Below are 25696 nucleotides of genomic sequence, written 5' to 3'. Positions count from 1 at the left end.
GTTGACGTTGGAGCAGACGTTGTGGACGCTTGGAAGAATAAGCGTATACGAAGTAAAACATCCTGGACGTCGTTAGTCTCTTGTGGATTGCCAAATAAGTCAGTACTCGCTAGTGGTGGTGACGGGAAGTTGATGTGTCTAAAGATAATAGCAAATTGGGCTTGTTGAAGAACAGGCGCATTGTTTTGGGTGAGTTGTCAATTCTTGGGGGCCCTGTTAGAATGATAGGGAAGTGATCGAAGTTCGAGTTGTACATGTACATTGTACAGTAATCACTTTGCCATTGGGCCATAATCAGTGACCCAGGCCCATGTAGGACGCAATCAAAAATCGAAGGCGACCGTGAGACTTGAATGAAGATAGATGAAAATTGAGGTGACAAAGAAATGATGGCAAGGCATTCGCTATCGCCCATTAAAAGCCATTCAGGCGTTAGCTCACTCAAGAGAGCTCATTTCCTGATCAATTTCAAATACATTCATGGATGCCAGCCAATCACTTGGCCTGCCCTCGGTGTTATCATAGATCAAATTAGCCTGAACCTTTTTCTCTTGTCCATTTACAGATGAAAGCGCCAAAGTGCTCGATCCCTCCTTGGCCGAGGGTCCGCCTTTCGCTTCTTTGGAACCCAAGGGAGCCGAGTGGAACAATATGTCTCCATTGACCAGGAACAAATGTTGGGATTTCATCACGAACTCTCTCCACTCTCGCTGTTAGAGACCAGTGAAACTGATCCCCTGTTTGACATTTTCAAATTTCCCGCTTGAAGCTGACTAGGTGTAGTGGAGACTCACTAAATGGTGTACTTCATAGCATGTGTTGACTTTTGGAAGTGATTCCCGTGATTCCCCCGTGATTCCGTCCAAGGTGATGCCGGGCCGAGAATGGAACTTCTTCTTGGCGTGAAAGAATTCTACTCGCCACTCACAAAGGGAAAAGTAGAGATCAATTGTAGTCGCATAATCCATCAAAGCCCTATATCAGAGTGTCGATCCAACGAGCAAGGTGAGCAAGACTAAGGAGAAGAAGGCGACGAAGAAGACGACATCTTGAATTCTGAAAAGACCATCCTAGAAAGAGACAGAGAGATTGGGAGAGGGGGAAGAATATCATCCGTCAGCTCTTGGGGCCCTCAAAACAACCCAACCACTAATGAAGATGCACGTCATGATGAGGCCGCCAACTTGAGAAGAGATCAAAATCCGCCATCCACGATTCACCATTGTCAAATTCGGAGGATCCTCGAGCGACAAAGCCGATCGACGGTGCTGATCCTCTTCTCTGAGTTAGCCAAAGATCGCCCAGCCAAAATCATTCCTCAAACGAAACCATCCAAGACATCATGGACTGACTGAAAGTGAGAACACCGATTAGAAGGAACCCGAAATTTTCCCTGGGAATTGCAATTCACACTCTCACGCGTTTCACATTGCTAAAGTTACAACCTGTGGGTGCGTGCGTGTGTGTGTGTGTGTGTGATTTATGTATTGACTGACTGCCTTCTACGCGTGACGCCAGTGGACACGGTCGAGGACAAATATTGGCCCTTCCATTGATCCCCAAGCGAAATAATGGACGAGCATATAGTGCTTCATGACTCTACCACCATGACTACTACCATCGAGGGGTCCTTCCCTTTAGGGATCACCACGGCCTCGAACCATTTCAATGAGACGGTCGTGATCCACTTCTCGAGGCCGGCCACCATTTTTGCGGCGGTGTGTGCTTCGATTTTCACCGTGGTCGGGATTGCGGGTAAGTCAGCTGCGCCACTGCGGAGCATTATTCAGTATCAATGTCGATGTCGACCTCATGTGTGAGAAACATTTCCTGAATTTGGAAACGCATCCAAACTTCTTCCATTTAGTGTGTGTATCCTTCGATTCTGAGGTGGCGAAGGTCATCCCAGTAATACACTTGTTCGTAGTAATAGTTTCTGGCTATACGTACTCGTCTCATTGGGTGGATGGACTAGCGTTGGTGCCATACTCGGTTGGAGGGGGGGGGGGAAGTCAAAATCGAGGGGAAAAGTCAAGAATCCGGGGGAGGTGTCATTATGGGTTTGAGTGCTTGACCTTTTGTGAAGATAATTCTTCTTCTTCTCTCTCTCTCTCTCTCTCTGTCTGTCTGTCTCTCTCTGTCGTGGTGCGTTCTTCCTTCTTCTCTTTTTCATGGGTGGAATGCAAATTCAAAGAGAAAACGTCTCAAAGTCCGAGAAAAGTCGGTTCAGACACATGTCTACGTTTTGTTTGAGGAGATCAACCCTCGCTCCACACCATGAGCTTGTACAACTAAATTCACCTCGACAAGCGAGAAATGGACAAGGTGAGGAAGCTCCTCGATGCTCTTCAGTTGGGTTGGGTGCAATCGGAAATCATCTTTTGTCTTATTGGACAGTGGGATGACAACGCCCAGGATCTATTCAAGGAAAGAGTACTCATTGTACGTATCTGTATACTTCTAAGACAAGACATGTACGTACGTACATAGCCAGCACCTACGGTGTATGTAAAGTCAGATCTTTGTCTTGGGAATTAATAAACAAAAGGGATCTCGAAGTGCTGCCCAACCAGGTTCCCTCCAACGAGTTGTCCGAATAGAAGCGGGGGTTTGGTTGTTTGCTAGATTGCCTGCCTGGATGGAGCAAACATCGGATTAATTAATTCAAGCATGTGTTTGTTCCTCTGAGAGTCGAGACGGCACACAGCCGCCAAGGTATTCTGGTTTTCAAGACACATATGGCTAGCTGAGTATGATAATGTCAGATCCAGTTTCACGAACCGACCCTGAACCCCAATAAACATGAATGAGAAGGGAGCTAGGGGTACGTACCCCAACGTTCATCCATCCACCATTAGGCCAATATTGAATCCCTCGTGTTTGTATTTGTACGACTCACAATCAGATCCATTCTTCGGAGCGATCATCCCATTGAACCTGTCCAAGTTTTGACATTCGATCCTTTCGGCTTTGGATAATGAAATCTGATTTGGGATCTACTCGAAATACGATCTCGTATGTAGGTATACTGCAGTATGCTACGTGATACTATGGCGGCTGCCCACGATCTTGCCTTTTGGAGCAGATATTTTGCGTCTGTATACATACTGAACACCTCCTTGAGTTGGCGAGGGGCTCTAGGCCTGTGCAATATCCGTGATTTTTTAGTTACATGGGCCATAAATAGCCAATTCACAGTTTATGATGAGAATTGGCCAGCTTTTATGTTCACGGGAAGACGTCTGAGAACTTCAAAGCAGGTTTTTCTTCCATTCACACTCAATTGGTCTCAACATCATCCAAAGAAAGACAGAGATCAGAAGTCGGACCAGCGTTGGAAATTTGCTAACGGTTTTGGATACTATGTTTCATGTCTACAATGTAAAAAAATCGATCAAAAACACTCAACTGGGCCTTGGAAGGCTTTAGAAGCTTTTTTGTGTCCCTCATGCCTTTTATTTCATCTGGACCTTGATTCTGTTTCCAACTGGTGTCAGATGGGAAACAATTCCGAGGAATCACATGGGCTTAGTATTGGGCATCCTGGATGAATGTTTAATATAAATGGATGACGTCGCTGCTTTTGTTCAATTTTGGTTATCAGATTAGTAATGGATGAGGAATTGATTTCGGCAATGTCCATGGCATGGACGGAGAGTGATATCCAGGGGGCAAATTTGCCTTGGACTTCTTGTTCTTGTTCAAACCAATTGATTGGCTCGGCGGCATTGAGAGGAAAGTAGACTGTTTTGCCTCGAGTCGTTTTCCAGCGGGATGATCATCATCTTCATCTTCATCGCGAGCATCATTGAATGACTTGTCAGACCAGGATGAGGCCATGGACGATATAGACCGAGATATCCGGCCTGACCCCATCCATCATGTTCACTTACTATTTCGTGTGATCCTCGTCCTTTCATCAAAAATTTTAATTGGGATTTCCATGAATCGAGGGTTTTCTCATGCATGAAAATCATGATGCCTCAGAGATTGAGAACAAGTTGATTCGTGAGTGGCGAGAAGCGAAGAACAGAATGATGTTCGAAATCTTCTTTTACCTCCTCTTCTTTTTCTTTCCACTTTCATTCCCTCGTTTTGTCGTCACTTTCATCCTGACCGTGCGAAAATCCTGACGTCGACAACGACGAACACGGCGATCTCATTTCATTACATTTCATCACATGATCATTCGAGAACGAAACGAGCATCACTCCGGAGGATGAAGATGATGAATCGTAGATGATCGCAGCTCCGGGAATTTCCATTGAAAAGCTGAGAAATATGGATTCCATCTCGTTGGCCGACCATGTTCTTCGTCTTGTTTCCAGTTGTTTTCGCATTGTCGAGCGACTCTTCGACCAACTCACTTGGGGAGGAACAACATTCGGCGAAAAAATAGACCTCTCGCTCTACTCGCAAAAGGCAAATCCGACCAAGAAGTGGCGGACTTTTTCTCTCTTCCTTTCTTTCTTTCCTTCTTTCTTTCTTCCCCCGCATTGATATGCATTCGCTCCACAGGCGGTTCTTCTGAAAAGCCACACACTACGACAGTTGTTCAAAATACGACGAAAACGACGACGACGACGACGACTATGATGTTGAGCTACACCAAGTATCCGAGCGAGTATGTTCGGTAAGCACTCGTACATAAAGTATGGGTGCATCTTCCAACTTGAAGTTGGCGTACGTTGGAGGGGGAAATGTGCCTGCCACATTTCCATGGACGAAATCCGACCCCAAAGCCAGACGATCGGATATCGTTTTCCTACCAGTCCTTCGTTCCTCAACCCGTTTCTACGAGTGCGGTTCCAACTTCCAATGGAAGCATCTCAATTGAGTCGGAGGGAAGTGCGTTGCATGTGCTGTACATATTCAGTATATAGTATGGGGTATGTCCCCGAAATCTCACCACTCGGGCGTGTTGTCGCCCGATCTCGAAGTCGAGTGGTAGTACAGTAAGTAGTACCACATACATACGCACATTACAATGCTATATAGTGGAAGTAGTCACGGCAATAAATCTTCCGTCGGAATCCCTCGTTAGTAAGATGGATCCAATGAATTATGTCCAGATGAAACCAAAATATTTGGGTGCCCATAAACAAATGGGCGTATGGAATGGACGAGAGGGGCTCGATTCTTTCCTTGGGTGTTTTTCCATCAATATCTTGCTCATGCTTAACTGCACATCAAGATTCCGGGCCTTTTCTTCTTCACTCGAGGAGAGCCAGCCAAAGTTTGGGTTTGACTCTACTTCTTCCACTTCTTAGTTCTTCTCGGCTCATCTCTCTTCTTCTCACGCTTCCTCTGCCTCCACCATCTACCATCCCACCACAATGAGTGATGATATTGGGGAACGATGCCGGTGGAGATGACCAAAGGAGTCAGATCCGGAGTCTCATCTCTCACCTACGTACGCTACGTCTCGGACCTCTAGAGATGTGGACTACGAACGGAAACGAAAGTTTCGCATCTCCTGAACCATTCAGGCTATTAAAAATTACCACTCGAGAGGATCGCAACATCTTGTCAAATAGGTGAACTTGGCCAAATTTGAGCCCAAAACTGTGTTTGGGGTAGGTACCCAGGAGATCTGGTAGTCAAAGTTATGTAGTACTCATTACATAAAATTCCATTTTTGGGCCTGGTCTTGGTCAGCTACCTACGTAAGCTTCTGACATCATACCTTTGGAACAAGTCACTTTAGAAGTAGAGAGTAAAGAAATGAATTGACCTTAATTGGAGATTTTTACGTTTCTCATTTTATTACTTTATTTCGAAAAGTGGCTCAGAGTCGCTATGACTAGGAGAAATCTATTTGGCAGGAAGCCCGTTCACAGTCCATCTTTCTAGAAGTTCGTGGCCAAGTATACGTCCCAAGAAGAGCCAGAGGGAGGCCCCCAATGCTTCCAATTGGATTAGCCAATTTGGCGATTTCAATCCGTCCTTCTCGAGAAAGCGATACGATCTCCGAATTGGAGCAAATTGTTCGAGATTAACAAACAAGATGATGAAGTGACGTTTCCTCAAACATGTGTACTTTTTGCTTGAGTTTACTCGTGTCTGAATGAGGCGCCCGAGAAAACGCTCATGGCCGAGCAAAAATGTGACTGACTCTGTTTGCTCGGATCTGTTTTCTCTTGAAACGCTTGAAATGACTTGGCAAGGCTTAGAGCCCCTGTTTAGCATATTATGATTAATATATCCTCCCTAAGACATTCAAAATGCGGCACATTACACAGCAAACACTGAAATGAAAAAAAATTAAACCAACCACCACTAGAGGTTTGTAATGATTATACCGCTCAAGGAAGTCCATCCGAGTTTGTTTTTGTAAGTCGGTTCCCCAGTCACTTCCAACCATCTTGAGGGTCGGAAAATATTCAGGAAATTATTGCTCTACGCTTTAAAAATCTCATTTGTTAGCCATAGCCCTGCACTGCAGCATGAGGCAATGTGAACATCCCGTGTCTATATAGAATATACTCCTTAGCGTACACGTTTACCTTGAGGCTTGAGGTGTGATCTGTGCGTAATGAATCAATCTGTGCCCATGTCTGACTTGGGCTAATGACCGGATAAAGTTGCACGTAGACGATTGGTAATGATTTTGATATTCGTTCCTCCTCGGGAATAGAATCCAATGAGGAGGACGAGCAGTTCCCGTGTTTACCTGGTGGTGAATTCGGAATTCGAAACTCGAATCACCCATTTGATATTCAGGAGAGGAACCACGGCCATGATTTATCCCCGTGAAATGAGCAATCGATGAGCCTCGTTCTCGCACATCAAAATGTACACGAGCTCCAAGTGATTGGCCCCACTGGGCTTTTCGAATGAGAACGCGGGAGAATGCAATTTCCCAGTGTTCCAACTTGTGTGTTCACTCGGGTAATGGGGGTGAAAGTGTCTCCAGGGTGATCTTGAAGCCTTTCCTTTGGGTTGAACGTGTCGCCCGAACTTGAAGAGACGTCCATGAAATGCCGCTTCCAGAACAAATAGAGCATCAAGTTCGTTTTGGCCGTTGGAAGGAGGAAGAGAAGAAAATGGAACATCGTCTGAAGTTACCCTACTGACTATTAAATTTGAAGCTCGGATGTTCCCACCCATGAGAATCGGGCTCTAAATGGCAAAGGGTTTGTTTTTCATACCCGTCGCATTTTGATACTTATCGCGAGATGTATACAAATGTACGAGTACGCAGACGTAGGCATGCGAATGCGTTTTTCCTCCTGATTCTGGCCTTGCGATGTTTCACAAAGCCAAAATACCGCCTGTCATTTCAATTGTATACGAGAAGCCATATTTCTTAGTGCCGTTTACTTATTGAAATGCTCATGAGAGGACGGAAAGAAACACGTGCTCTGCTTGTTATTGATGGTTGGACAGAACAACGGGCCAATATTTGGGCTCTCGCTTGGATAGTCAATCACTTGATTCAAGATCAGCGAGGCGAGCAAATTGAATGTGCTACAAGTGCTGTATTTTCTCTCCCCTCCATTTGAGCTTGATTGGAAGAAATAGTTGAAAAAGCTGTAAGAAAGCGCCCAGAAATGGGAACTGAGTTTGTGACTTTGAACATAATACCAGCACTGTTCCCGGTTCAGCATTCCGGCCACTTTGAATGATGCATCTCTTTGGGATTTCCCTGTCAGGCAATTTTGCATTTTTTCTTCGTCTTTGGGCTAGAAATATGATTTGTTTGCTATTTCAGTGCAAGCTCAGAGGCGACAGAAAAACAAGAGCATTAAAACCGACTTGTGACCACAATTCTTCATCTGAATGAGACGGGAAAAAGGAAAGATAGTGATAGTGGTGATGCTCTTTTTGTCCCAAAATTAGGTTCCAGAACGGATTGCCATCGTTGTGAGGAATTAATTTCTCAGTTCACCCGAAAATATCCCGAAAGACTCTCTCGGTTCGTTTGTTCGCTTTTTCCTCCTCAAGACGGATTGTTTGAAAGAGAAATGTGTTTACTTCCCACTGGTAATGCGACGACCCCCATAACAGATGTTCTGGAAATTTGTTTTAAGATCTTTTGGATCTAATTCCTTCCTCCTTCCCCCTCTCTCTCTCTTGTTCACCCTCCCGAAATCCTCAAAATATTAAGGGGAGAAATGGAAAAACTGCAAAGGGGAAGAAGAAACATGAGCTGAAAGCAAAACAAACTCCTCTTGATCTCTCAGAACCCAACCGAGGGCCAAATTGACTCCTTTAACGAGGCTTTAATTCCCTTAAAGGACATTAATTAGTGCCTCCTCGTCGTTCTGCTCCTTCTTCAATGCGATCTGGCTTGATATGAACGCCCTCCATTGCATTGTCCATTAGATTTGACCCATTTTCTCGTGACGACCTTGGGGTGGCCATCAAGTGCATCACCCACATCCAACCACATGGATTCATCGATCAAACCAAGACGTGCCCCGATTTGCTCCCTTGATCGAACCCGAGGATTAAGTGCAGCCCAAGACATGGATGGTTGTTGTTTAGACTTGAAACTTCTCCGGGCAAAATGTTGCACTGCCAAAGGCCGAAAGTAATGTGATGTCTAGTTCTTGTAATAACTCGCCAGATCATCATCGTGATCATGACCATCAGCCACAACAATATCAACAACAACAACAACAACAACAACAACAACCATCACTACCACAAGAAGGAGAGGATCTCCTTTGTGGAACAGACCGAGAAAACCACTCGGATGCGAGATAAATGGCTTGCCTTGGTGCTTTGGAATTCGCTGCCCCATCCCACGTTCCAGATCCTCCGAGGCCATTTTTCCCCTTTCCACCATGTACCATCGACCATCGGGCATTGAACAAGAAGGCCGATGAGGCTCTGATCCATTTGGGTTTGATTCATGGATCCAGTGGTACTCTCATAAATTGTTTCATCCTTTCGATTGGTGGTTGGTGGGGGAATCTCGTCCCGAAGATCCAAACAACTGCTTTATTGGGCCTGGGATGGGTTCAACTCGCTTGTTGTGGAAAGGAAGAAGGCCCCCCCCCTCCCCACCATCAACCATTCATAATGTGTCTTTAATCCAGGCCTTGGGCTGCAATATCTACTGTACATCCATGTCTCGATTGTGATGATGCACATAGTCCCTCCATTTGTCCGGGGATTTGGGGATCTACAGTCACACACATCAACAAAGTTCATTTGTCCTGGAGCACTTTTTCAACTGTTTCGACTTAGTGGTACCACCGTTATGAAGGATAGGCGTCTTGAAACAGTTCTTCGGGGGTAGATCTATGAATGAACGAATGAATGGAAAGAACAGACGGATTTTGTTCCATTCATCCCGCGTTGGATGAAAAGTTGACCGAAAAGGTCGCATCACATCCATGGGGTAAATGGAGAGTGATCCTTTTTGGCTCTCTTTTCAATGGTCGATGGAACAGTCACTTCTCCATTATGATCGTGTCGCTTTCCCCCCATTGAAGAGATCATCGAGAAAGGACACCACGAAAGGTTGACTGACTGGCTTTAAACCATGGCTCGGTTCAAACCCTCAAACCCTCAAGACGCCTAAGCTCCTAATTTGTAGCAGATGGCTTTTAATGAGCTATCCGGCTATCTGGACATGATTCAATTCCTCGAAAGAGGTTGGGCCGGAGAAATATGTTAAGGCAAAAAATTAATTTGCATTTCTCAAACGCCCACAAGTCATCCGAGATAATTTTAATATTACATGCCAACTGACAACTCCCAGGCAGGGGGGAATCTGTTTATTCTCCTCCCAATTCCTCTGCCTTCACAACTACTTGGATAGCTACAGAGCAAGGTTAGGCCATAACTTGCAAGGGGAGGCCTCTAAACGGCCTGTTCTGTTTGTAGCTTTTTCCCAGCCTCAGATTGTTGGTGTTTTTTTGTTATCCAAACCATTCATTCACCCACACAGACTGAGCACCCTTTTTAGATTCAGACAGATAAATGAGATCGAGTTCATTGCCTTGTAACTCAAACTGACTTTAGCGAGAAAAGGCCGACTTCAATGAAAGAACTTCCATTTCTTAATTGGTGAACAGCCACCAATTTGGTCATAAATGCATCTGATACAGTATGTTCACAAGTTATTCACAGGAGGGGGTAAAAGATTCCCCATGTGCCGAGCCAGCTCTCAAGTTGAAATCAGCTATGCATCATCAGAAACCTATCGCTCATTGAGCGGATTTGATTGACTAAACATGCCATCAATTTGGCGTTTATGGTGGACTTCCTGACGTTCCTTGGCATATTTTCCCTCAATTATCCGCCATCATCTTATGACAGTAGGTGGATGTGGGCGGGTAATTAGCAGTCAATCAATGACTCCAGCGTCAGTCCCTGCCCCTTGGTCTATTCCTTCCAACTCCTAATCTGGCATTGGGCGATCAACCCCCGATTGATGGGCAATTGATGAGATTGGTATCATCTACATGGCTTTATTTTGGATTCATTTTCTCTTCGTCAATCAGACAAAACATGTCCATTTTTGGTATAAAGGCACATACCAATACAAACTGCGGGACTGTTGTGAATTTGTTTTTTTTTTTAAGAACATTTTGCTTGAAAGAATACCGTCATGATAAAAACATCTTTTAACAGGTTAAAAGAGAAAGGGTTCGCAATCTCAACACATGCACAAAAGTGTAGATAGATTCATAGAAAGATGGGTTTGTATTTTAGATCAAGTTGGAATACTGGGAAGGATGCCATCGCTCATGGCACCTTAGATGGTGGTTCTCCTCTCAATACAGTTCAATAGAAAAGACAAAACCTTAGCTAGGATACCTCACGCCCCCAAAGAATCTCACCAATATTGGTATGGGAGGACATTTCATCGCGCTTCAGCTCAGCTGGTGCCAAATGAATGGTTTTGACATCGGGAACCAGTTCATTAACAACTTGACGAGAGTGCATAGTCCCATGTAATGGATGTTTGAAGGGTTGACCTCGGTCGCATGTGCGAATCCACAGGGAAAAAAAAAGAGTATTTCTTGGGAATATGTAGCTGCTTAAACTCCTCCCAAAATAGGTCAGGGGATCCCAGAGGGTAATGAGCAAATGAGGACAGATCGTTGACTTATTGGCCATTTGCATGTCCCCACATGAGTCGAATACGTTTTGTGTTTGTAGCCCATGTGTATGTACGTACGTATGCACATAGAGCTCACGCCATGTGTAAACTGAGATGATTGATTTGATACTTCATGTTTCAGGCAACCTGCTCACGGTTGTAGCTTTGCTGCGATGCCCAAAACTCCGATCACACGCCACCACCTTATTCGTGATCTCGTTGGCCATTTCGGACCTTCTCTTTGCCGCCGTCAACCTTCCTCTCACGGCCTCCAGATATGTCCAAGAAGAATGGGTATTGGGAGCAACAGTCTGCCGGTGAGTTGGCTAGTACATCCTGCACATACCTACGTGTACCTCCAATGGAAAGACACGTGAAGATGTTTTTTTTTTCATTTTGTATCTGGGCTCGCGCCCGCTGAACAAATGTGAGAAATGCCCGTGTTTAACTTTGAGGGTGATTTCCGGGGATTTCCCGGATGATGAAGCATTTGTAACGGAGAATGGCAACACCATGATCCTGGAAGTTAGTCTTCCTAGATGTGAATTGACGCTCGTTGGCGGGCAGCTACTACTAGCTTTCGTTGCTGAAGCTTCTTTATGGGCTCAACGTTATTTTGCATCCGAAGATTCTCTCCCTCTGATAACCCGTTTCCTATTGAATGTCAGGAATCGCTGAGAAGCACATGAATAATTTTTCGATTTAGGTCAATGGGCTGAGCGGGACATGCAAATTCAATTCTGAACGGTAATAAAATCACTTCGGATGGATTCGATTGGTTGGACGGGATTTTGGTGCAGATATGTGGGCATTATACTAGTTTGGGTGTCCACCTTAACTTTTCAGTGCTCTCTCTCTCTGTGTCTCTCTCGATTCCTGTCAAGTGATCAGTGATCACAATTTCCAAGGAGTTTGTCGACTCAGCGAGAAATCTTCCTTGAAGTGAAGGATGAAAAAAAAGTAGATTGATTGAGCAGCCCCAATGTTGCTCTCAAATATCATGATCACGAAAGGGTAATTGCTCATTTTCAAGATGTATTCCTGGCAAGCGATGTTAAAAGCATTTCTGTTTTTAAGTCTTCCTTGATCCAAGGAACTGCATCAATGAGGAGGCGAAAATGGCAACCTTTCCCTTGGCTTTTCAGTAGTTTCGCAATTCAGTATGAACTGGTGATCAGGGATTGTGCCAAAAAGATTCAGGGGGAGAGCTTTTTATTGGTACATTGATCTTTTTATTGAAGAGTCTCCGAAGAGCGATAGACCCACATGAATTGAGGGGAACGAAGGGAAAATGAGGGAGGACCCTTTTTCTGTTGGGAAATTGTTACGAAACGTTTCGCAAAAATCACTCTCAAACGTCAAGCAGAATTTGGAAATGATTTAGAGTTCAGGAAGAAGCCGTTTCAGAAACTTGAGCCCAAATCTTTGAAGGGACAACTTCATATACTACGCAAGCTGAAGGAAGCGGATGTGACAAGAAAAAAAAGGCAAATTTAATGCTCAATGGTGCTATAAATTTGCCCTTTGTCCCGCAAAAATCCCTTAACAGTTTCTTCGAAGAGGTCCTCCGAGTATTGAACACTGTTTTGGATATCTAGAGGGCCAAGCTATTGGCCCTTCAAAATCACAAATCCTAAAACTCGATTTTTCATTCGCCACCGGACATGTCCAAAAATCAAGTAGCAAACCCTCTGAAAAAAGTGCTGCACAGCCTCCATTTATCGATTTCACTTTATAGCCCACGTTACGACTAGACATTCGGCCCCACCGACGGCTTCAAATTTTATGGCTCGACCAATGCACTTGGAAGGCCTTCTCGCATTTCTTTCTGAATCGGGGAGGTATCGTGGGCCTCCTTCTTCAACTTCCTGGTCTCCTCTGCTCTGTGATTTAGATTTAATGGATCAATTTTGGTGTAATGGTCCAGTTTCACTCGGTCTTTCCGTGTTTCTCCCCCTTCTCCCAGTCACACTGGACAAGCAAGGCCTTTGTCGCTTTATATTTTACGAATGGCTTTTCTCTTTTCTAGATTGTTCCCATTCTTCTTCTACGGCAACGTTGCCGCATCGCTGATGAACATGGTGGCCATAACCATTAACAGGTGAGTGCCCGTAGAGGAACACTATTTCATCCTTTCGGGGGTCATGCGACATGGTCGAGTTTGGTTGCACAATGATGATGATGACGACGACGACGACGGTATGAACTCGTCCGTTTGAAAGTAGAGACAATGAAAGTCATGAATTTTGGCGAGGATGAGATATTGAAGTGGCCTGGCCACTTCAATGCCTAAGCAGTAATTAGCATAAATATTCCGCGGCAGGCCTAGATGTGCTTAATGTGCCCCCCTGAGTAGAGCAGTGCTCGACCTCTAAGACCTTTTTTGAGCGATTTTCATGCCCTAAAATGAGGGGGAAACGAGGAATTTATGAGTGGAAACGATGTTGATGGTTGGAAATGATACATGTTTATCTTGGCTCTAGATCTCATTTGGACGGACTAATTGGTCCAAGTTGGCTGGATAATTAAGCCATCTCGATTGGATTTCTTGCTATCTCGTTTCTCGGAAAGGCACAATTTCAATTAAGATCCGTCATTACCTTTTGTCAGGACTCGAGACACCTCTTGAGTGTTGACAGGTCTATGAATTTTTTTGCTCGACAACCAATGCACGAGCAGAAGAATCCTACTTTTTGTGCATTAGAGTACTGAAACTAGAGAACCACCTACTGCCATTATCGAAGGAGACCTGTAAGGAAGGAGCAGACACTGACAGAGGTGGGCCCACAGTTTGCAGCATGGCATTTCAAAGAATGACATAATAAAAGCAAGTGGCAAAAAGGCAAAGGAAATTAATGAATGTAGAATTATTAAGCGTTACAGTTTTCAACTTGTAGATTAGAAATTTCCAGGTTAACTCGTAAATGAATACTTTCCTCCATGATACATTTTCTCTCAAGCATTACCTAATTCGATAAAGCTGCATCATTGGTGTTTTGAGGGGCTGATATAATTTTCTGAGGATCCGCCTGGCTTCGTCAATCGTCGTGTCCAGACCTGTTATTAAAGGCACCCTTGCGTTAGCTCGTAGCAAGTAGGTCTCGTTGAGAAGAGAAAATAAGGGAGGGAGGGAGAGTGACAGTTTTTTTTGCTTCTTTTCTTTTGCATAATAGTCAAGAGACGTATCCCTCTTCAAATACAGGGCTCTAGGTAGTTGCGTAGAGTTCTTTTGGCCATTCCAGTCGTGGTCGTGCGTTGCTGGCCCTTTCTTTGTTGTTTAATTTTCTTTCTCATCCATCACTTCTTTCATTAGCATTTTGAATCACACCTCAAAAATCTTCAAAAGATGGGTAGAATGAGATTCTGAAGAGAGGTGTCTCAAGGTGACTCGGAACTGTAGCAGAACTAGGACAACACAATTCATTTGTTTGAAAGTATAAGACATTTGAGAACAATTGAATTGAAGGAGGCCATTATGATTGAATGGTTTTGTTTTGCATGTCTGAGAGTCGTAATAATCATCAATATCATGATCACGGGGTCTTGGTGGACGAGAGAGACGGTAAGTGGTAACGCAACATTCTGAGAATTTGTCTGTCGTGACATATCCTAGTTATTATGTCATTACTCGCCTGGCAAAACAACCCTAGTAATTGCTGTGTCATGATTTCATGCCGTGAAAAACCCTGAGAATTGTCATTTTTTGCTGGCTGATTCGGCCATATGGGTAAATTTGAAAAAGAAATTCATGATTCGTCGGTTATTGCGTGTCTGACCATCAACTCGTTGGTGACTGGAGGCTGTAGTTGGCTTACTTTATAGTAGAACGAATGCAGTTTAAATGGCATCGAAACAACTTGGGTTACTGCATCATGAACGAAAACTGTTGGACTGCAGATTCGACCATTCAAAAAGTTTTCCCCAACTACAAAGCCATCTCAATGACCCATTGGGCGAATTTCTGGAAGTTGTTGGGCCCTTTTTCCATGTTCTCGGTGTGAAAATGGACATAGTCGGAGTGACCTAAAAGTTCTGACAAAAAGGCAACTCAATGGATGTCTCGGTGACCAAGCCCATTTCCCATGAAGCACGCGGTCTGTTTTAAAGTCCGCTAACGGACACTAGGAGTATTGAAAGTAACCAACGCTGTTGGTTTTCCGACCGCATCAGAGATGTTTTTTCTGGTGCAAGATAAGAAATGTATTTTACCATTGTCATGGCGCTGGAAACGCTCTCTCTAGGGCTGTTTAATGAGGTTAATCTATGTGTCTGCTAAATCTCGGACATCTACAATACAGAGGACCATATAACGCCAGGGTAGTGACTGTAGAGTTTAGTTTGATTCAGGGATCTGTTCGGAGAGAAATCAAAGCTTATGATTGACAATGTTGACTAACATTGAAGGTGCAGTAATTTGTGTTCCGCTTTCGCTTCATTCCAAAGAATTTCTAGCCTTCTCTGAGGCATTTCGTCAAGATATTGGATTTCAATTGGAAAAGAGGCATAAATAGCTCATTGCACCTGAAAAGGCGCAATATTCTTCAAACTTTAGAACGAGTGAAATGAATTTGATTTTTTTCTTCAAGTCTTAAAGGCCAGAAATCCGAGGGTAATTGACAGGTTATACAACGAAGAATGAAGTTGGATTTCAAAATATTGATTCACTTTTTATCCCCAATATAAACAAGTCGCGCAATTGTTTCGACCCTTGGTTTGAGCCTTCCCGTCCATTGTGCAAGACGTTCTTGGTGTGGTCAATTGCACCATTTCCAAATAGATACCCAACGGCATCCCTCTTAATTGCGGCAGTTTTATTTCTCGTTTTCTTTCATCCCATCTGAAATTTGGCATTGAAATTGCTGACTCGTGTTTGCACTTGCTCTGTGGCTAAAACTGGAAGAACAATGCCCATGGATGAGCGACCCTTCTTCCAACCCCATCGTTTTATCGCTATCTTTTCACGATCAATTGTATCGTTTACATTCTGATTCCAAGAAACACTGTTTGTACGTACGTAGAAGCATTTCCTATCTGCTCAAGCTGGAGGTGCTTTTGCCCAACAACGGTCGTTTAAAAAAGTAAGCCATTTCCAACGGAGCTAATTACATATAGGGTCTAGGGGTGGTGGCATTCCTATTTGCTGTTGCCTTGTCTCAGGCAATTTGCGAAGGCATTTCTTCGAGCCTTTTTCGTCCTCTTTTGCGGAGTTCGTTGCTCTGGGAAAAAAGGGCACCACCTCTTCAAGTCGGATGTGGTCATGTCCAGTAGGAAAAAGAAGACTTTTTCTGTTCCAAAGGGTCCCTTAAAAAGGCCACCAAAGGTCTGTGACCTTTGAAGAGCGGGGACAATTGTTATGATTACGAGCACACTTAATTTTCTTGTCTGACAAACCGAATCGTTAAGTTGGGCAGGGCGTGGAAACGACAGGATAAAGTGCTAAGCCCGTATAATTGTGCAAATTTTACTCGTTCCCGGATCCAAGGATGAGGCCTTCCCACTCCCATCGCCCCCCCCGCCCTCGGATTTTGTGCAAATCCTCTTTCCTCGGGAACTTGAAAGAATTTGTAACCTTCATCGTCTCGAATTCTTCGCGTTCCATATGATCTTAATAGCTCGACCAGAAAGGAGAAAAGGCCTTCATTGCCAAGGAAAGGTCCTCAAGCCGTTCGATTAAAGAAACCCCCCTGGCTTTGGATAGGTCCACTAAGTGTGCGTGGTCAATACTTCAAGAATCGGCCGCCAAAGTATTGGGCAATAGATTATCTCCGATAGCTAAGTCAATCCATCTCATTGAAGTACGACAAGTCTAGTCCATTCACAAGACGACCCAGGTCTCGTGGAACGCAAGGGACCAACTTTAGGCATTTGTTTCCAAGCCATGCCCGACGAAACTCTATCATTTTTGTTGGTGGGCCATGTTGACTCAATATTAGGCATCGGCCTTCACTCTCTGAACTCGCTTTGGGCCATCGTTCGAAGATCCTGTGATCGTTATGGAGGCACCCAAAATTTTATTGTGAACAGTACAATGTACTCGAACATGTTCCAGCAATGTACAATGCACTCTACGTAAGAGATAGAGTGTGTTTTCAAGGAGCGAGGGTGCTCAGAGGGATCGTGGTCCCATTGGAGATCCCGATTCGTACCATTACACCTTTAAAAGGCCAATCGTAGATCGTAGAGTCCGAAACCTTTTTTGTGTGTGCCCCTTTGGTGGTCAAACCGCACTCAAACGACTGAGTTGTTGTGGCTCTTTCCCTGATGGACGAGAAGAGGGCCTTCCATCGCCCGCCACTTATTTGGTTGGTGTGGAGACGAGCAAATGGCCTTCCCTACAGAGTTGTAAATCAAGAGCTATTCCAACCCAGAGTGTCAGTTTTAGGCCTACTCGAAATCTGACCCACTTTCAATACCCGTCATATACCGAAAAGAGAGTCCAGGTCCTAGATTTAATCAAAGAAATTAGAAGCCCTCATGATCGATCATTTCTCGTAAGCGGAAGATTTGTGCAAACTTGTTCATTTGTTTGTGTGGGAGCTCTTATTTGGAAAGGAAGCAAATTGATCTTGGAGATGGTGAAACCCTTTCCTTAATTCGCGTCTGTGACCAAGATCGTGTAACAAATGGAGCCTCGTCTACTTTTTCAAGTGTCGACCGGATTTGTTCAACCATATCTCGTCTCGACGGGCGTTTGAGTGGATTTCCACGTAGAACTGCTCTGTTGTTCACATCCTTCTTCGCTTCCAAAGTGAGGCTCAATCTGTGGGGGACCACTGTGTTTTTGGACCGGCAACTTTCCGGGATTATTTCAATAACTTTTGAGACAACACCGATAGCTTCACAAGTGGACCATGGAATGACATAGTAAAAAGGTTTTCAGAGCTCGAGTTATTTCTAACTTCTAACTACAATGAGAGGCAGAGACAGAGCAACAAATTGCAAATGTAAAACGTGTTCAACAAAAGAGACAAAGTGCAAAACCTTTCTTCTAAAACAAGACAACCGTTCCATGGTTCCAGTGGTCGGTTGTTCAATTCACTTTCTCGGATTGGAGTGTCCTATGTGAACCTACTTGAAAAGGATCTTCGCCGCAATCATCAGTGTGTACTATAAAATGGGGAGACAGAGCGAAGGACTTCTATCCGCCGAGTTAGATGATGCGAGCGGTTCTTACCATTGCCAACAAAGGCTGAATTTGAGACGCCCGTGAGATAATATATCACCCTTGGATGGGGACGGAACTCGAGTCCTGTATTGTCTGAGCTTCAAGGTGTGATTGATTCGACCTCGATTCATTCCCAGAATTTGGCTCCCTTTCCCACCCTTGAGCAAAGTTGCTTGCAGTCCATCGAGTGGTTCCAGTCAGGAACTAATGGCATGTTTAGTTGGTTCTTGGATCCAAGAAGTGGATCTAATCGACTAGTCAGAGAATACACAAAAGGAGCAATTAGTAGCCTGGTAATAAGTTGTTCCCCTTGACCCGATCTTGGATAAACACGCAGAGAAACATCGTGCTATGAAACATGTTGTCACTTTCACGTGGTCGGAGGGTTGGTTGATAGAATATCCCAATGGTTGACAGGCCCATGATGCTGGCTTGATCCATGTACAGATCTCGGTCCAGACTAACCCAATTGGTGGACCATTCTGGCAAGGGGCAAATGTGTTCCATCTGCGGAGCCAATACTGTTTAGTCCTCGTCGTCGCTCCGTCCGGCAGATAAGAAGTGTCGGCTTTACAACCATCAGATGCCAATGGAGGCCATATTGAGGCCGATAATTAGATCCAAGCTTTGGGTCAGACCAGACTAGACCTAGAAAAAAAACCTCTACATATTGGATGGCAAAGACCTATTTTACGTGTCCTTGGGAACCAGATGGCCCAAGTTAAAGTGACTAGATTAACCAGAAAACTGCAATGCGAATTCGTTTCGCATGGAACTTTCAGTGGTCCATTCTGGGCAATTATGCCGTTTCTAATCCCCGGAAAAGTAGTCAAAAATCCGTTACGCAACATTCAAGGTCATAGGTTCCTAAAACATCACTCATTTTTTTCGGTCATAATACTATTTGAGAGATTTATTCATTTTTGACAACTCCATGAATCTGTTGTGCAAACATAAAGCCGTAATGTTTCCAATTACTATTTCTATTGGCCTTTTGAAAGGAAATTCACCCAACAAAAGAAAACTGCCTCCATAAAATTATTTCCAGCCACGTCAATGCCAATATTTAGTCATTGAGAGCAAGCACCCTATTGTTCTTGAGCATCCTCGGCAAGTTGCATTGTTGTTTTGTCAAGTTGACTGAGCTCTGAGGGTTTAGAGGCCCTTACTTGTCGAGGCCCTCTTGTAAGTCCTCTCATGTGTTCTTAAGAGATCCTCAAACTCATCCGCAAATATCCGTTCTTCATGATTGACCCATATTCACGATCCAAGGTTCCTATGGGTTCCATTTGAGACGTGGACAAGGTCCATGTTTGGATGTCGGCTAATCCGCTCCGTAAAAGAGTGATGGCCTTTTATGTGGAAGATTGGCCTTCGGAAATGTCATGTTACCACGTGGATTCCCGTGTCCCCTTTGAAAACAAAGGCAATTGGCTTACTCACATGGAACAGGGGGAAGGGGGTGAAAAGCCTGAAAGGCCGACGACCTAGATTGCATTTGTTACGTCGTCCGATGCGTTTTCTTTGGCTTTTCCTCGACTTTTCCTTCGGCTTTTCGGCTTTTCCTCGAATCATTCATCAATCGTCACCTCAGGTGATTATGCCCACTCAAAGGAGAGATCTGTCACATCTTGTTGGCCTGAAATAACTGTCCCAGGTAAGTGTCTTCCCTCATCCTACTCATCAATCCCAATCTCCCTTGGGGAAAATCGCTCCCAACGGGATAGCAATTTACAAGAACTGTTGGATGACGACTGCCTGTTTTGCCTTGAAATTGGACATTGGAAATTGGACTGATTTCTCGATTTCTCGTTCATTAATCAAAACGAACATCATCTTTGCCCGTATTTCTTGCTTCCGAGTATCCGTGTGTTCCACACACTCGAGGTGCAGTCAGTAACATCGGAGAGATCCTTGACATAGTTTCTGAAAGAATGCGATGAGGTCCTTTTTGGCGAGGGCGAAATTGGCCCGGCACCAAGTTTTTGAACTCAACTCCATTAGAACTTTTTTTGACAGATTCATAAGAACTTGGGTGTGTGTGTGTGCGTGCTTCGTCGTAATGATCGAGTGTGAGTCAGAGTAACCGTCTCAATGCAGAACTTTTGAGCCTCTCAAGGGTAACGAGTGGCCTTAATTTTCTTCAAATGATGTTGGCAATAAAAGAAAGAAGAGAGTCGAACTAATCGAAAGATGTTGGTTCTAAGACTCCGGCTTTGGTTGGACTTGATTTTTAACAACTGGGAACTGGGAGAGGCTTCCAATATTGGAACAAAATCAAATCATTGGGAATGAAACCAACTCTGTCTAGGATGTGATGAGTTCCAAACTTTGGACATCTTTAGTATTTCCAAAAATGTTCCCATTCTCGCACCCACCAAGTCCGTGGATGGATGGTCAAGCGTGATCGATTGGCACTCGCTACCATCCAATTCATTTGGAGCAACTTCGGGGAACGAACGCCATTAAGTTCGTGGCGAAGATGTCCCAAGTGTGTACCGTTCTTTGAAGAAGCATCCAGAGTATAGCCGCCAAGAGGTCCACGGCTATAAATTAAAAGGAGGCCATCTCTAGCGTAATATATAGCCAATAGGTACGCGCTAACAGCCTTGAGGGGCAATCAGTGATTGCATTGCGAAGTGGATATGTGTCACACATTTGCCCGAGGGGAACTAGTACAATCCGTACAAGGACACTGGAGTGGAACCCCGGGCATGGATGGAACCCTCTGTTTAGAAAGGGAAAGATTGGTGTGTAAGCACTGAGAAGTACTGTAATTTGATTTAGAACCTGGAAAATAGGTCAGGCAAGTGCCTTCGTCGAATCCTGCCGTGTTATTACGTTTCGGCCGAGAGCTCACCTCACCTACTACCTACTGTACGTACAGTGTGTCCCGAAATTGAGTTCCCCTCATGAATTTACACGTCTTCAACATTATCGCTTTTGCACAAGATTCATTTAAACAGCTTTGAACAAACTAAAGAATAGTAGCCGCCTTACATATCAACCAAGATCAGTCATCGGCTTCATGTTTGAGATTATATTTTCACTAGAATACTTGGTTGCTTCGGGCCTCCCGTTTTGAAGTCTAGACTTGGTATGCAAAATGACTTTCCAGGTTAAAAGCCATAGCTATTATTAGCCTTTGGGAAGGCGAATTTGACATTATGTTTGTTTTAATGAATGTTCAGATGGCTCAGCACTTCTCTAGACTTGTCTCCAATCGAAAACCTATGAGTATGCCTCCACAAGGAGTTAGTTACTTTGACGCTCGAAATCAATCTCGATTCTCCGAACAAAAACGTTTAAAAGTGTGTAGACATATTTTAGCTGAAACTAAAAAAAAAGTCTTTTCAAAGTGCAACCAATCTCATCAGAAGTCATATTGAGCTTGGCGTGGCTACCCAGGTAAGCAATAGCCAAATGCATTGAACCTACGCTAACAGTTTTAGAGCAAATAAAAGAGGAGGAACTCAATTTCTGGACACCCTGTACTACGTGAGTATGTAGGGGAAATGAATGTCTTTGTAATCCGTTCACGGTCCAGAGTCTCTGTTGTCTGCATTTGGCTGATGGCAGTGGTGTGCATCCCCACGAAGATGTCTAAGCTCATTCATACCGATTTACAACAATGATTGTGAACGAAAACTTGTGCCGTCACTCGACACTAATAAGATTGCATGACAGGATGACAGTGGCTTCAATAGGCAATTTCAAATGGAGCACCTCTCTCTCTCTCTCTGCCGCACGTGGAACCTCAGCCTGGATTGGCAATAACTAGTCCTCTAGCAATAACCATGGCGAACGAATGCCGAGAAATGGCTCATATTACCCACGATAGTTCGTGATGAGACAAGATCTTCAATATTCAATAACGGCTCAGACGGATCATCGGTTTCTCCATTCATAGCCTTCGGGGTGTGACCTATACTTGATAAGGCTTGATTGACCCGGTAGAAATGAACAGGCCTTAGGGAAGCAGCGCTTTAAGCAAGTAAGTTCATTGGTTTTTCTAACGCGTTCTAGCATCGCTTACTTTTCTTGTTTCCCTATTGCGAGACGATAGACTCTTCTTTGAATAGCTTTTAGTGTCCCGGGCATTGATAGATCGAGTGATTCCACTTTGGATCTCATTGAAAGTGAGCCAAGAGAGAACCGTCGATTCCAATTCGATCACAGTGGGCTGTGTGTAGTACAGTTGTATTAGTACGAGTACAGCAGTGAAGATCTGCCATATCTCATAACACGTTTATCTTTGGAAAGAATATGAATGAACTAAAAGAGATCGGATCCATCTTTTACTCACTTGTCGAGTGAATCTCCGACAACGGAACCGATTTTCCAAACCTTCTTTTTGAGAATGTGGAACACAATAATAAAGATATTGAATATACATCCTTGCTCCTTCTAATCTGAAGGCAGTGAAGAAAAAATTCGGTCAAACACCCCGCATCAAATACGTCTTTGTATATTCAAGCCCATCAGTGAGTGCCCTCAAGATGAGAGCTATCTTGTTTCTCCTTCGCTCAATTGTGGATCGCTCTTTGTATAAATGGATCCGTCAGTGACGGATGATTGAATTTAAAGGCCATCGTTGTTCTGGTGTTTTCTTTAACGCTGTGTCTAGGTCAAATGCATCGCAGTGCATGATTTCCAGAGACGGCTATTATTGCAGATAGTGCACTGCTCCTCCCTTTGTTAGGTGTTCCAAGGTATATCGCCTAATTAGATGCAAATGAGGCACGTACAGCAAATGACACTCGATGCACTTCCCCCGACTTCGAGGGCTCACGTAGAGATCTCTTGTATAGCTTTGGCAGCCTAAAGGTACGATACTTTTACAGGGGAGAGAATTGCAATTTGTGTAGAGTCTAAATTGAAAGTCGGACCTTCATCAATCAGAATTAAGATCTTGACAGAAGTACATTGCTAAGTGCATGATTTTGTTTTGCTTTGTACAGTAGCGCTTCCCCTGCGGAGATTTCGAGGAAGTAATCCGAGTCGTCTTTTTGGATCGAAAGATATTCTTTGAATGTAAAGAATTTTAATTTGAGGATTAGGAGCTAATGCAAGAGAATAGAAGGAAAGAATTCCAGGCTGATGCCGCAATTAGCATCTAATGGGGGGTTATCTTGAGAATCAAACAATCCGAAGTTCATCTTCCTTCATGTGGAATTCCCGTCTTCAGTCGTCGAAAATCCAAAATACATTCCAACCGAGCCAAAAACGGGTCTTCTTATATACTTTCAGATATGTGCTGATATCGTGCCACGCCAACTACAGCCGCATCTATTCAAGATTCAACATCTTCCTCATGATTGTCTTCGTGTGGGGCTTCAGTTTTGGTATTATGATCCCGCCATTGGTCGAGATTTGGGGCACCATGGGCCTCAACGAGAAAACATTCTCCTGCACAATTCTCAAGTACGTGTCGATCTCATATCGAGTCCTAACGTTTACTGCAAGTGGTTCCAACAATGGCCAATGTCTTTCCCTTATAGGAAGGATGGCACTTCCCCGAAGAAGTTCTTGATGCTGTTTGGCTTCATGATGCCCTGTATCGTAATCACGTGTTGTTACTCCGCCATATTTTGCAAGGTTCGCCAAAGCCGGAAGAACGTGCAACAACATCTGAAGTGAGTCTTTGCCCGTCCCTTGGGAATTGCGCTTACATTGATTGCATCGTGTGCTTTGGCCGAACAGGCCTAGTATTTGTTTGTCTGAGCACATCACATGAATATTGTCTGGGTTTTTTGTTTCCAGCGGAGGCACTGGGCCCTCATCCAATAATACTCAAATCCGAAACCAATATCACACTAATTCGGTGCAATCGGCCCAACGCCGGGAAGATATTCGATTGACCAAGATGATGCTCACCATATTCTTGTGTTTTGTGGTAAGACTGACCAAGAGAGGAACAAATATGGCTCCCTAATCTTGAGCTGGGACATGCTATTTCTCCGTTTTAGGTTTGTTTCCTACCATTGATGCTGGTGAACGTGGTAGACGAAGGAATTCGATACCCATTCTTGCATATTCCAGCCTCAGTTTTGGCTTGGGCGTCTGCAGTTATCAACCCCTTTATTTACGCCTTCAAGAATCGCCAGTATCAGCAAGCATTTGCCAAGGTGATTGTCCCTATTCGAGTGCATGTTGGTTCCAAAGTCTGACTATCCAGAATGACCCTACTACTTCCTGACCCTCCTCCCTCCCATTTCTACCCCTTCGTCCACATTTCAAACTCATTTTTTTGATCAATAGAGTAAGTCTTACCTCGAAAACTTAACCCTTCTTGATCATTCTGCACCTTAACCAACTACCTTATGATGACGGCTTTGGGATCCTTGACTATTCTATATACCTTCACTCTCAAGTCTCTTTTCTGATTTCGGGCTTTCCTCTTCAGCTCTTTCAAAACTTCTTCCCATCCTCAAACAACGGCCGACCGTCTTCTTCCAATCCACGGGCGGTGGTGGGCACAGGTGGCCAATTTACTAATGGTCAGCGAGCTTGCGTGAGGCGGCTCAAAAAAGGCGGTCTGGACTACGACGACCTTGTTCCCAAAGATGGGCCGAGTCGGCCGCCCAGCCTTGGCCAGGCCACGTCCTCTAGTAACAAAACCACTACTACCACTACCTCTGGTGGCACAAAAACACCCTCCGTTATGTTGAGTCACAATGACGTCTCTTCTGCTAACTTGGGTGGGATTCAAGTCATTGCCATTTTGGAGGAGCAACTGGCAGAATCCGAACAGGATGCAGATCCTGGTGCACATACTAATCTGGCAAGCCAGCAGGTGGAGTAACTTTGCTTGTCATTCGGCCGTAAATCCTGCACAATGCTCCCTCGGCATGGTCATTGCCATTTGGTCTCATTCGAGCTTAAAATGATTCCCTTCATTTCAGCAGATAAAATTGATTCGTCATCTGAAAGAGGTGATTGCCCCCGCTGGACAGTCCCAACAAAATGGAGGCACTCATGTCACCCACGAGACTACTGCCAAGACCAACACGAACCTGGATTCCAGTGCGATTCAACTGAGCCTTCATAACAAACCAAAGGAGCTCGAGGATGCTTCCAAGTCATCAGTTTAACGTCATTTTAACGTACGGGACAACCCTCCCTCAAACACGTACTGCCAAGAACCAAGAATGCAAAACAAAATATGAGAACGAAACCTGCCGTAAAGAATAGCCGGAGCTATTCACAGCTCCCCATTTTCCTACGCAAATGAAGCCTTCACTCCTTAATAACCTCTTCGCCATGATCTCATACGTCTTATACTTTCATGCAAGTAAATACATTTGCATTTGGATTTCAAATTATTGCTTGATAAACACGACAAATCTCTTTAAGGTCCTTTCTCTGCGTTCTTTCTTTCATTAATGATCGTCATGTTTGCATTGATGAATTATGCATGCCACATTTCATAGTTGATAAATAAAATATTCCAATATTTATGCAATGGA

At 44.2% G+C, this 25696-nt stretch overlaps 1 protein-coding gene across 4 annotated transcripts; it reads left to right on the top strand.

Moving 5' to 3' along the window:
• Positions 1-65: 65 nt before the first annotated feature.
• LOC131893494 (protein trapped in endoderm-1-like) lies at positions 66-25696 on the top strand. 4 transcript variants are annotated; one of them, XM_059243537.1, is made up of 10 exons: positions 66-189; positions 566-1755; positions 11205-11379; positions 13092-13163; positions 23478-23651; positions 23729-23863; positions 23991-24123; positions 24197-24355; positions 24634-25023; positions 25136-25696. In XM_059243537.1, exons 2-10 carry the CDS (start codon positions 1572-1574, stop codon positions 25319-25321), a joined length of 1608 nt encoding a protein of 535 aa, XP_059099520.1. In that variant the 5' UTR covers positions 66-189; positions 566-1571; the 3' UTR covers positions 25322-25696. The 4 variants fall into 4 exon arrangements, with proteins under 4 accessions (XP_059099520.1, XP_059099519.1, XP_059099522.1 ...); XM_059243536.1 differs by having other exon boundaries at positions 25133-25696; XM_059243539.1 differs by lacking the exon at positions 24634-25023 and having other exon boundaries at positions 69-189.

This window comes from Tigriopus californicus, chromosome 2, assembly GCF_007210705.1.
Source record: "Tigriopus californicus strain San Diego chromosome 2, Tcal_SD_v2.1, whole genome shotgun sequence".
NCBI classification, from domain to species: domain Eukaryota; kingdom Metazoa; phylum Arthropoda; class Copepoda; order Harpacticoida; family Harpacticidae; genus Tigriopus; species Tigriopus californicus.
This window is presented reverse-complemented; position numbering and strand designations above follow the sequence as displayed.

What these genes read in the sequence shown, in the direction of transcription:
- LOC131893494 (XM_059243536.1), top strand. Translation starts at nt 1,572, where the DNA reads ATGGACGAGCATATAGTGCTTCATGACTCTACCACCATGACTACTACC. An exon ending in TTGGGAGCAACAGTCTGCCG is followed by an intron (nt 11,380 to 13,091) that starts GTGAGTTGGCTA and finishes TCTCTTTTCTAG; the next exon opens with ATTGTTCCCATTCTTCTTCT. An exon ending in TTCTCCTGCACAATTCTCAA is followed by an intron (nt 23,652 to 23,728) that starts GTACGTGTCGAT and finishes TTTCCCTTATAG; the next exon opens with GAAGGATGGCACTTCCCCGA.